General features: G+C 34.5%; 2 protein-coding genes and 1 non-coding gene across 9 annotated transcripts; 1 reads left to right on the top strand and 2 right to left on the bottom strand.

Moving 5' to 3' along the window:
* Positions 1–86: 86 nt before the first annotated feature.
* On the top strand, positions 87–1,576 carry LOC148193726 (sufE-like protein 1, chloroplastic/mitochondrial). The gene has a single exon (XM_088098204.1). It carries the CDS (start codon positions 190–192, stop codon positions 1,234–1,236), a length of 1,047 nt encoding a protein of 348 aa, XP_087954330.1. The 5' UTR covers positions 87–189; the 3' UTR covers positions 1,237–1,576.
* Positions 1,577–4,041: 2,465 nt separating this feature from the next.
* Positions 4,042–4,193, bottom strand: LOC148193725 (small nucleolar RNA snoR145). The gene has a single exon (XR_015782456.1). It is a non-coding gene; the product is annotated as a small nucleolar RNA snoR145 (small nucleolar RNA).
* A 3,701-nt stretch (positions 4,194–7,894) lies between these two features.
* On the bottom strand, positions 7,895–11,261 carry LOC148193724 (DEAD-box ATP-dependent RNA helicase 15-like). 7 transcript variants are annotated; one of them, XR_015782035.1, is made up of 6 exons: positions 10,755–11,259; positions 10,561–10,661; positions 10,007–10,104; positions 9,782–9,864; positions 8,837–9,656; positions 7,895–8,104 (listed from the first exon to the last, which is right to left on the bottom strand). XR_015782035.1 is itself a non-coding variant. In XM_088098361.1 (3 exons), the coding sequence occupies exons 1-3, from the start codon at positions 10,865–10,867 to the stop codon at positions 10,034–10,036; spliced, it is 285 nt and encodes a 94-aa protein (XP_087954487.1). In that variant the 5' UTR covers positions 10,868–11,261; the 3' UTR covers positions 7,895–10,033. The 7 variants fall into 7 exon arrangements, 1 of the variants encoding a protein (XP_087954487.1); XR_015782037.1 differs by having other exon boundaries at positions 8,837–9,011; XR_015782039.1 differs by having other exon boundaries at positions 8,837–10,104; positions 10,755–10,860; positions 10,967–11,261.
* Positions 11,262–12,369: the final 1,108 nt, after the last annotated feature.

Raw genomic sequence — 12,369 nt, 5'->3', positions numbered from 1 at the left:
CTTAAGGCACTAATTATAATTAGCAAGACTCATCTATCTTCTCACTTTGGTTGGGAGTTCCAAATAGTAACTTAGGGGTGGTAATAGTATTACACTATTCTTAGGCCAGGAAAAGCCTACACCAATGAATGAATGATTGTCTCTGTCTCTCGGTTACATTCTCAATAGCTGCTACTATCTTCTTCAACCATGGCTACCAATTCGATTTCCTCATCCTCCTTTCGATTTCTCACTACCAGAATGCCTCACTCCCTCTTCCGCAGAACCCCAACTCTCCTTCCTCCTCTAACAAAACCCCTCTTCTCTAAATCCATCACCTTCCAGAGACTTCCATCATCATCTCCACCGTCATCATCATCATCACCGTCGCCGTCTTCCACATCCCTTCAACCCATTGAAGACCTCCCTCCGAAGCTCCAAGAAATCGTTCACCTTTTCCAATCCGTCCCCGAACCCAAGGCCAAATACGAACAGCTCCTCTTCTATGGCAAAAACCTCAAACCCCTCGAACCCCACTTCAAAACCAACGACAACAAGGTCCAAGGTTGCGTCTCCCAGGTCTGGGTCCGAGCCTACCTGGACACCAACGGCCACGTCGTCTACGAAGCCGACTCCGACTCCGTCCTCACCAAAGGCCTCGCCGCGTTGCTCGTTCAGGGCCTCTCGGGTCGACCCGTCAGTGAAATCATTCGGGTCACACCCGATTTCGTCACGCTGTTAGGGTTACAGCAGAGCCTAACCCCATCAAGGAACAACGGGTTCTTGAACATGCTTAAATTGATGCAGAGAAAGGCGTTTATGCTGTACGTGGAAGCTGAAAAGGGTGGTGAGTTCACTGAATTGAAGTCACCCGAGTTGAATTCTGATAGCGTTGTTGAGAATTCTTCAAGGGGTGGAGAAAGTTCTGAACTTGGTGAGGGTGATGTTGGTTTGGATTCTGAGGGTGGTGTGGAATTGGGAGGGAGGGGGAAGAGAATAAGGGAGAAGTTGCAGAAGGAGCTTGAGCCTGTTGAGTTGGAGGTTGAGGATGTGTCTTATCAGCATGCGGGGCATGCTGGGGTTAGAGGGAGTGATGGAGAAACGCATTTCAATGTTAGAGTTGTGTCTAAGGAGTTTGAAGGGAAGAGTTTGGTTAAGAGGCATAGGCTTATTTATGGCCTTCTGCAAGAAGAGTTGGAGACTGGACTCCATGCCTTGTCGATCGAGGCCAAGACACCGGCTGAAGTTGAAGGATGAGAGTTCATCAGGCTGCAATTTTATGAGTTTGGAAAGGTATGAGTTTTGTCTGTTGAACCAAAATGGTGCTCTGTATTTGTCAGAAGGGTAATTTCTGTTTGTTGAAATATACCCTGATGAATGAAATTGTATGGATTTAGATTTGTTGAAGCTGAGGCTTCATTCCAATAATATAACAATTGTCATTTATAAACAGATGGATGACAATGTGGCTTCTAGGCACAATTTGGGTAACTGCTATGTTGTATTCATTCACCATTTTGTTTTCTGACCGAAGGCTGATTGTATCATTATGAGTAGCAGTTCTCATTCTAGAATAGAGGATAATGTTTTGTCACAACACATGGTTTCCCATTATGCTGTTATCGGTTGCAAATTTATAATTGGAAACAAAAATGAGATCATTAAATCACTATTTCGAGGCATTTAGACCCTTTGTGTGTATGCGCATGATATAGTAAGACTTCATAAATTTCATTTGATAAAATATCATTTTTTCCACATTGTTCAGGGCACAACTATAATTCTTGTAGTTTGAAGCTCTTAATTTTATGCTCTTCATACCCCTTGGATGAATGGATAGTATGTAGTATTTTTGCCTCGGTTAGTTCTTTTTTTAACATTTGGAAATGCATTTTTCTTTCATTTTAGAATGAGTTGCTTAACTCTGGCTGATCAATATTGTTTGTATCTTGTGCTAGTGAGAAAATAAAATTAGATTGTTATGCTATTTGTGACTTGACATATAAGTGTTAGAATTGAGTAGCATAATGTTTATTTTGGATTAAACTAGGAGGGGTGAATTTGGTTTATTAATAAGAAATGTACTTTTAAGAAGTTTTTCCAAAAGATCAAAGTTTAATTAAAACCATTTCCTTTATAATATCAACGAACAGGGAAAGAGAAGATTACACAAGATACTTTATACTACATAAGGTACTTTATACTGGTTTATCTAATTGTTAATTTCTCTAAAGAAGGATTAATTTAAACACTACAATAAACCAAACTCACAATTACAAAAGAAAGAGTTTAAGGTTTAGAAAATACTTCTTTAAAACACAAGATACATTCTTTAAATCACAAAGAATGAACCATTTCATTTGAGTCAGAAACAGTTTCTCTTTGCAACAATAACAATTCTCCATCACCAAACCAAATAACTTACTTGGTGAAAGTTATCCTTCTATTCATATTAAGTTTTTCAAAATCTCTTTTCACAGATAAAGAGAGTTTCTCTAACACTCATAATTCTAAACCTCTAAATATCTAAATGAAAAGTTATTTCAAAATTAGGTTTTACAAAATATATATAGACTATCTCTTTTGAAAATTAAGTTAAGAGTCTGAATAATCAAGTCACAATTATGACTAATAATCAATCTGGAAAACATGATTTTATCTAGATAATCGATTATTATTGACTATGAAACTTCACAGTACTTTTAACTCTTAACCTTCTAACTTTAGTATCTTAAATGTACAAATTACATGACTTGAAGAGTTAACTTTGTAAGTCTTTAACACAACTCTTAGATCCAAACATTTAAATTTTAATATAACTCTTTGAATACAAGCTTTCTTTAACTCTATCATAAGTACTTGATATTTGTAATATATTTCGTAGACATTAGAATAATTACTGGTATTTATAGAAATTGATTTATTAAATTCTTTCTTGATATAGGAAGAATGATATTTGTAATATATTCCATAAACATTGGGATAATTTCTTGTATTTATAGAAATTGATTCATTAAATTATGTCTGATCTAGGAAGAATTTATTGTAATTATAAAAATGAAGAAACAATTATCCATAGGATCAAAGTTATAAAACGTTGGTCTGACCCACAAAAGTTTGGTTAATGATCCACATTTATTTTAGTATATATGTGTGTGTGTAAGGTGTGTGGCTTTTGAACTTAATTTACAGAGTAGTATTATTATTTTTTATGAATTTGTGTTGTTATCTATAGCTTTATTTTGAATTTAGTTATTTTAGCATAATGATATTTTGAAATTTAAACAATAAAATCTCATTATCTTGAATTCTGTCTTATGCATAACATCATCATCTTATTCGACTTTATCTGTTATGACTGAAGAAAGTAAATTGAGGTTAGATTTATCAAACGAGGGGTGATAGAAATAGGTTATATATATATATATATATTATATTTTCAGTGTAGCTTAGGTCAGTCAATGATCCAACCGGCAGATGATGGATCATTGATTGAGTTATTGGACCAGTTTAGGACATTAAGGTTTCAATTGTGTAAAAGTTTATCTCTTGAAAAACAAATTGATCAAAAACTGTCTTTTTAAAATAAAAAGGTAGAGTAAATGTCATTTGCTGGACTGAATTTTTCACCAATTTGGTCAGAGTTTCAGCTAGCCATTTGTCTCTGTTATGCTTCTTCCAAAGAGAAGAATTTGGCTTTTATTGCTATACCACTTGAAGTTACGTTGGAGTCTAGTAAAAATACATAGAACTTGACTTTCTACGCACTTCCAGAAAATCAACTGGCTAAGTTTTCTCTGTTTCATACTTTCTCTGAATTGCTCTAGGCTTCAACGTACGTTATCTGTCAGACGTAGACATGAATCACTTAGTGGAATCCATTTCTAAAACAATGAAGAACCTGATGATTTCGGTTAAACTTTTCCTAGATTTGCTCGTGATATCAGAAGGTAATTTATTTCCTCCGGTAGAAAAAATAAATAAAAAACGGAGTGGATTTTTTTTACACAAAACACACGATTTATTTTAAGAAAAATATAAAATTAATTTTAAAGACAAACATAAAATATAGCCGAGGGTTCAAGACGCACCAAAATTGAAGAAAATTTGGGCATCCTACGATTCGGCGAATAACTATGCGAAGGAAATAGAATTTGATGGTTAGAGAGGCCTCAACAACAAGAGTAATCGCCCCCCTGCTGGGACCTTCGCATTCCTAATACTAACAAAAACATAATAATGTAAGAAAATCATCCTCAGAAGTGGATCCAATCGAAATACGGGAACACTTTCGGAGTTGAGATGAGATCTGGATTCAATCTCCGAAGGCAAACTTGAATAAAAACGCACCGACTTAAAGCGTTTCCTCCATAGGAACCTTCGATTCCATTCTCAATGCAAATATACGAATTCTTTAATAAAAGAAAAAAAAACACAAATAAAGCGCCGGGATGATGCTCAGTGAATACGAACCACAAGGGCGAAACGTATCATATTGCGGAAACGACCCACAATCGATGATTATTTCCCTGTTTCTCTTCATTGCATCGTATTTGCTAAGCGAAACGAATTGAAAAGATGACAAATCAACCGAAAACCAAAATTCCAGAGAACATTGATGATGAATAGATTGCGGCGTCTGCAACCCTAAATTTTGCTCCCAATAACAGTCACAGTTCCATTGTAGCTTATTTTATAGAGAGCGTTTTGGTCCGAAACCCAAACCCTCAGTGCCATACTTTTCAAATTTATTTTATTTTTCATTTTAATTCCTAAAATATATTGGGCTGGTTTTGCTTGGTCCAGTAAGGGTTCTGTTTCACATAGCAGCGGTGAGTGAGAATTAGGTCATCTCTCAATTATTTAACACCCCTAAATTTTTCTCAAATTATATTTACTCTCGTGTATTTTTCAGTGTTAATATCTTTCTCTATAAATCAACATCATACTTTTTCTCTCTCTATATATAAAAATTAAAGTTATCAGCAAATTTAATTTAGAGTTGTAAATTTTTATAAGATTTTACGATATAAATATAAGTATATAACTTATTACTAAAAGTTTTAATAATAAACCAAGTTTACAAAATAAAATATCTAAAAATATATAAATAGAATTTTTTTCATGTGCTAGTTCAAACTTGGTAAAATTTTAATTTGTGATCATTAATATTACAAGGAAGAATTACTTGGATATTAGATGTTGAAATACATTTATATGTAATGAGTCTTTGTCATGCCATTAAAAAAAGAAATAAAACATTTGAACAACTAATTTGTTTATGTAACAACAATATTGTAAAAAGGGATTTCACAAATCTTTTGAATTTATTTTATGTCATCTTGTGACTAAACAAAACAATAAGTTTTTGATGAAAAAATCATGAAACCCGTCCAGCTGGTTTTCATATTTTCATGGTCACAGTAGTGTAGTGGTTTTGGTCATGGTCGTGTTAGTGATAATGGTTGTGGACATTATCATAAAGAAAAATTCAAAAGAGACATTTTATCATTAGAAGTAGAACAATAATGGGAAAAGAAAGAAGAAAAATGTGAAAATAATAACAAATAAGATGGAATTATAAGTTATTATTACGGTGGTAAATGCATGCCATTTTAGTCGTACTTCTTGTACACCAAAGTATCTTAAAAAATAATGAGAAGAACATGGAAACACACTTTGCTTATGAAGATGGTAATTTTGATTATGATCATATAGATCTCACTCATATTGATATTGTTGCTTTCTTTGGTAAACCATATGGAAGCATTGATTATCTCAACTGATGGTGGGAGTGTTAAGAGATGTATTTTTTTGGTTGAATCTCACCAGAAGTCCCTATTTTGGTCCGAAATCTTAAATAGGTCCCTTTTCTTTATGGCGTATCAATTGGGTCTCTTTTATTGTAAAATTGATTCAATTAGAGGTCTGCCGTCAAATTCAACAAACAACCGTTTAAGTGTTGATTACGTGGCATAGTCACAATATACATTAATCACACGTGGCATTACAAACGAATTTTGTATTAAAAAATTTGAATGCAGAAAGGTGTAATTTGAAGGGCAAAGTGGAAATAATTAAATCATGCTTTTTTGCTCCTGGAATGCCATATTTCATCTTCTCCTATAACCAAATCACACTTCCATGGCAGCCACCGTAGACAGAACTGCAAATTGCAGGAACCCAATCACGAGTTTGCCCAACATTTTCACCACTGCAAAAATTCCCAAATAAAAAATCAGGGAAACCGTAATCAGAAAACTAATGATTTTTACCTGAAGATGGCTCTTCAGATGACACAAAGTAAGCCCTAAAATCCCCATGAGTTTCATTACCGTTTTGGGTGTTGCCTCTATGGAAAAAAAATTAGCTCTTGGAATCATTCAACTAATGAATCATGAAATAGGAAAAGACAAGCAAAGAAAGAATAGAAAGATGAATCATTCAACTAATTGCTACCTCCAATTTCCACAAAGCTCAAGCACTCCAAATTCAACAGCTTAACATCCGAGGATTCCAGCCACACATGTCAGCACCAAATCTCAAAAAAATGAAAACTCTAAAACCAGCACTCTCAGTCGAAACCATAAGCATTAGTGGTAATTTTTCCATTGAAGTTGAAACATGTATCACAGTATAGATCACCCACCAATAACCCACCGTCTACAGAAGTCGTCTCACAAACTGAAGAAATGGAACAAAAGGGTTCAACTTTTTTAGGGTGAAAGTGAGATCTTTCAAGCGCACATCCATTTAGCAAAGAGGCATAGTCTTAACGGTGGAAGAGGAGACCAGTCCTCACGACTCCGATCGGTTATTGAGGACGGCATCGGCGGTGGTGATCTTGGTTCGTGCCGACGACGTCGCAAGAAGAGACGAGATTTCTCTCTCGCACGCGAAAAGGAGGACGAAGTTTGGGCTGCTCCGTCCGGCGTGGGTGGCGTCGTCGACGACACTCTTGGCCGGCAAAAGGAAGGCGCGACGGAGGGTAGGGACTGCTGCGTTGGAGGTTGAAGGAAGAGACGTTTCTCTCTTTTTTGTTTCGTGCATATCCCTTAAGATTTTAGGGTTCTGAAGAAGAAAATGGATTTGCCCTTTTTGCCCTTGAAGAGATCTGATTTAACCTTTGCTCAATCTATTTTTTATTACAAAAGTTAATTCAAAATGCAACGTTAGATTAATGAATACTATGACCATACTACGTAGACCAAACTTAAACGACCATTTATTGAAATTGACGGCAGACCCCTAATTGCTTCAATTTTACACAAAAAAGGACTCAATTGATACGCCAAAAAGAAAAGGGACTTATTTAAGATTTCGGACCAAAATAAGGACTTCTGGTGAGATTAAACCTATTTTTTTTTCTTTTTATAAAATGACAGAAGAAGTTTCTATGTAATAAAGTTTTTAATTTATTTTCATATCCCTAATGTTGTTATCATGTACATGCATAAGGATAAATTATTTTTCTTTTGTATTATAGAATGAATGTCACTACAAAAATCTGGAATTTTACCAGAGTTTTTTTTGGTCATTTCCGACGGTTTTAACCCCTGGTAAATACCTTTCCCGCGGTTGGGAAAATCACTTGGAAAAGCACCGTCACAAATATTTTCCAGCGGTTTTGTGTGTAACCGTTGTTACTAGCGGGGGTTTTGTAAAAATCGCCGCTATTTGCGGGGATTTTGTGAAAACTGCCGCTATTTGCGGGGGATTTTATAAAAACCGTCGATAATTTCTAAGATTCAGCAAAACCACCGGTACTTGTGAGGGTTCCCCAAAACCGTCGGTAATTACTGAATTTTCCTAGTTAGAGTTACCAAAATCACCGGTAATGTAAATAATTTAATCTTTTTTATTATTCAAATGAATTTAATGATCATAAAAAATGTTTTAATAATAAACCATAATCTAAAACCAAAATTAAATGTTATTATATAAAATAAAGAGTAAATGTTAGAAATACAATTAATTGTTCAACTTAAAAAATAACATGTTTAATCTTAAAAATTACAATAAACATTTACTAAATTATAATCATCAATTTGTATTTCTTCATTGTCTTCGTTACCTTCATCATTTGGTACACTTCATCATTTGGTATAATTCTTTGTTCATATACCTACAATATAAGATAATAGTTAGTTGTTAATATATTAATGGTATGCATTAGCTTTATTAAGACAAAGTGATCAATATATGTTCCACTCCTAAGTAAAGTAACTTTATTCAAATGAGAAAAATATCATAAAATATCTATATCAGTGAGAAAATATCGTAACGTATATATATCAATGAGAAAATAATTTCTAATTGTTAATATATTAATGTTAGAAAGTTTCATTTCATGTTTACCAACAGTTTCCTCGTGTCATTTCATGATAGAAATACAATGTAAAGGAAAACAAATTAAATGAAGATTACAATCAGAACATTCTATTAATGAATTTCACTCCTCGTACACTCAATTGAAGATTTAGAAACATATTTGATTGAAGAAAGAAGTCAGGACATTGGTTTTGAAAAAAACATTGTGAATATTTTATGATTGACAATAGGAAAACATACTTCTATTACGTATAAACTACAAAGGTGAAAAAGGAAAAAAGCAAAGTATGAACATGAAATTATGTCCAAATAACAAGCATTAAAAGATGGTACATAGTTTAAATTTGGTCCTCTAAATTTAACAAGAAAAAGAAATGGAAACAGAAAAAGAAATCAGTAACTACAAAAAGAAGTCTCCAAAGCCAGTCAAAATTTTCAATTAATATAACTTCTGCCATTCAACTTCAAGACCATATCAGAGTAAAGAAAGACAGACACTGAAATAGTCCAATGCTTTTAAATTTACCTGACAGAATACGAATGAGTTGAAAATAAGTGTATTCAATGTCATATCAAAGTCTGGGCCATGAAGATAAAATGCTGCATTTGCTTTGGTTTGTAGGAACCATATTACGACAAATTGATATATAGATTGTCCCAAGATATTCCTCCACATCACATTACTGATGAAGTTTCCTTTCCTATCAACAATTTAGTTTTAAGTTCCACATCACACTGTACCATGATAATTTAGTTTTAAGTTCCATAATATATGGATGATGTAAAAGTTATTTTTTTGTTTAAGAATATGAAGAATAAGAAAACGAAAGATTATATCCTGCTTCACAAAACACTTAAATGCTTCTTTTAATTTTCTTCTTGTTAACCATTATTGATCACACATTTACTATAAACCTAACCTAAAGTGCAATTTATATCTTACTAGCAATCCAACTATTTATTAAGATGACATAAACAACTCTAAAGCATGAGGAAAAATATAACTCCACTCGTCTAACAATATTTTAATAATTGAGAACAAATAATTAAGTAGGGATAATGACATATATATAAAACTACTAATAAGAATAAGAGATCATTGATGGAAAAGCATGAGACAAATAGTGGTGTCCATTGATACTAAGATTGTTGTATGACAAGTCACTGAATGATAATCACAAAACAAAAACGTCTTTAGGAATACCAAACTGGAAATATAAACTGTAATTATGCATGAGATACAAGTATAAAACAAAAGAGTTCATGTGTATCACAGAAAATTGAGTTGGGTCATGTTAGCTAGAGACTTTGGGCATTCATTAACAAGAGTGTTATTATTGAGCCTCCTGAAACAATTTTGGGAAAATTTTAGCATTAAACATTAGAGATTGATACTAAAAATGGATTCATCTCAAGATATCATGAAAGCAGCGTGAAAAATAGTTAATAGTAGTACATAAAAGTAACATGCCTTATGTGCCTGTTCTTCCTTTAGCTTTGCCACACGAATTTTCTCTGTTGATGCCTCTATGTTTGTTCTCATATGTTCCAACGCTTAAAGTAAACATGGCATGCAAAAATGAAGCAACGTTATTTCATATTTCACTAATTAAAACTATGAGGAACAACTATTATTCATGCAAAAGGAAACAATGACACTCTTCATTTCTGCAAAGGAAAATTGATACACAGAAACCTGCTTTCTTTGGTCTAGATGTAAGTTTCATCTCCAATCCCAGATTTGCAAGCTGACGCTCCACATCACGAATTTTAGAATTGTTTTCCTCAATGTATCTGAAAACATGTTTCAAAATGAAAAAGAGATAATTCAGTGGTTATAAAAAATAGAACGACTTCTAATAGGATATATAGCCAATCTCATAATACTGTCACTTTAGTATGATGTTGTGCATTCAAGAGATTTTTAAGTATAATTCAACACACTTAAGTCTAAAATTCAATATGTTGTACGAGAAAACTAATTATATTGATGTATATTATAGGATTAAAGTGAGTTTGGAGAACAAAATAACAAATGATTACCAAAATCCAAATTTGAAAGCACGGTGAGGAAACAAATTAAGGGCGTCAAAAAATTCATGGTGGAAGAAAAGGCAGATTACATGTTTCATAACAATAGCTATACTAACCATTACAAGTTTAAAATGCTCCAAAATCATTCTAATAACAGCAGCCACAACCACAACCTAGAAAAGCAATAACTGTAAATGAAAGATAAAGACAGTTTGCCTTCATAAGGGTGCTCAAATCCCAAGTCCATAGTAGCCCGAAGTGGCTCTGGTTTCAGAAGAAAGTCTTTGAATCCTGAAATGTGAATTCCAACATAGCCCCTGCAAGAGAAATTAAAAAAAGGAAGATTAATACCTAAAAAAAAGGCAATCGTAGATTTATTATGCCTTAACTTAAGAAAATCGTACACTTACTTCTTGGTAGCTTCGCCGTTGACTTTAGATCCAACGGAGTCGGGAGCCTTGTCTTCTTCCTCCTCGTAGTCAATAAGCTCTTCCTCATATGCTTTGTCCTTGGTTTCTCCCATTATTTGTGAATCACGAAGTTAATTAAATCAAAACTTGAAACAGAATATTATGAAAATCGAGTGGATAAATTGAGCTAGGGTTTTAGAATAGGGAAATACCTGAGAGATGAAGGATCGAAAGGAAGGTTGGAAGGTTGGGTGTTAGGGTTAGAGATAGGATTGACAGAGAGACTGCAAAGTAAATTGTTAGATGAAAAAGAATTTGGGAAAAAGAAACTAAGAGAGCGAAACCTCCACGGAACGGTGCCGGTGAGGTAAGAGATGTGATGGTTGACCTTCTCTATTGGTTAAAGAGTCGTGAGGGAGAAGAAGATCAAACAACTCTTTTTTAGAGAAGATGAAGAGACAAAGGGAAGAAGGTCAGATAAAAAATATAAGCGGGAAAAATGAGGGATGAAAAATATAAGCGGCAAAAATATTTTTAATTTATCTGGGGTTTTTAATAAGGAAAATGTTATTTGGACAACGAAATTTTGACACAGATTTAACAACGCCACGTGTCAGCTCTTGATTGGCCAAATAAATTGAAAATAAAACAGAGAAAGGGTTACGGGGCGAGGGGTATTTTGGGATTTCGAGGTTAAAATTTGAAGAATTGGGTTTCGCGGTTTAGGGTGGGAAAGACGTTCGTTCAACCCTTGTCGCTCTCTCGCTCTCTCGCTCTCTCGCTCTCTCGTTAAAATTTAAAGAATTGGGTTTGGGCGGTTTCGGGTGGGAAAGAAGTTTGTTCAACCCTTCCATATTGTGTCTCGCTCTCTCGCTCTGTCGTTCGTCTTCGAAGCTTCCATCTTCGCTGTCGTTGTCTCGCTCTCTCGCTCTATCATTTTTACTTTGTGTTAATCTCACTTATAATGACAAAAGTAGTGATTGAAAAATGAACGCAACATTATAATAAGAATTTGAAAAGTACGAGACCATTTTCAGTAAAATTAATGGTAATTAATGGGAAGGAGTTGATCAAATTCTGAGTGGGGAGATGGGTGTTGGTCATTGATGTAAACGCAAGAAGTGTGGAGTGACCCGTGATGAGTAGGGGGACGAAGTAGTGCAAGGGATGAGTCAGAGTGTTGAAAAAATGGTCTGGTAATCGTTTACAGAATCCTGGTAAACAATTACCCGAGAGAAAATTGGATTTTGTACATAAAGTCCAACACAGGTAGTCAGCCAGGTGAACAGGGGTCACCATTGGAAAAAAAGCTCAGTTTTAGGCAGTTCTGCACCTGTCTGAGGCTGGTCCAGGTGTTTCAGTGGTGGGAGAGGGTGGTTGGTGATGTGATGTGTGTCCAAGGAATGTGGGGTGACCCCTCATCAGTTGGAGGAGCAACCTCTGCAAGGGATGAGTGAGGGTGTTGAAAAAAGGGTCTGGTAATCGTTTACAGCATCCCTGTAAACGATTACCCGAGACAAAACTGGATTTTATACAGAAAGTCCAACACAGGTACTCAGTCAGGTGAACTGGGGTCACCATTAGCCAAAAATGTGAGTTTTAAGCACTTTTGCAC

The sequence above is a fragment of the Vigna umbellata genome, chromosome 9 (assembly GCF_029865625.1).
Source record: "Vigna umbellata cultivar VRB3 chromosome 9, Vumbellata_1.0, whole genome shotgun sequence".
NCBI lineage: Eukaryota > Viridiplantae > Streptophyta > Magnoliopsida > Fabales > Fabaceae > Vigna > Vigna umbellata.
Note: the sequence above shows the minus strand (reverse complement) of the source record. Positions and strands in the feature narration are given on the sequence as shown.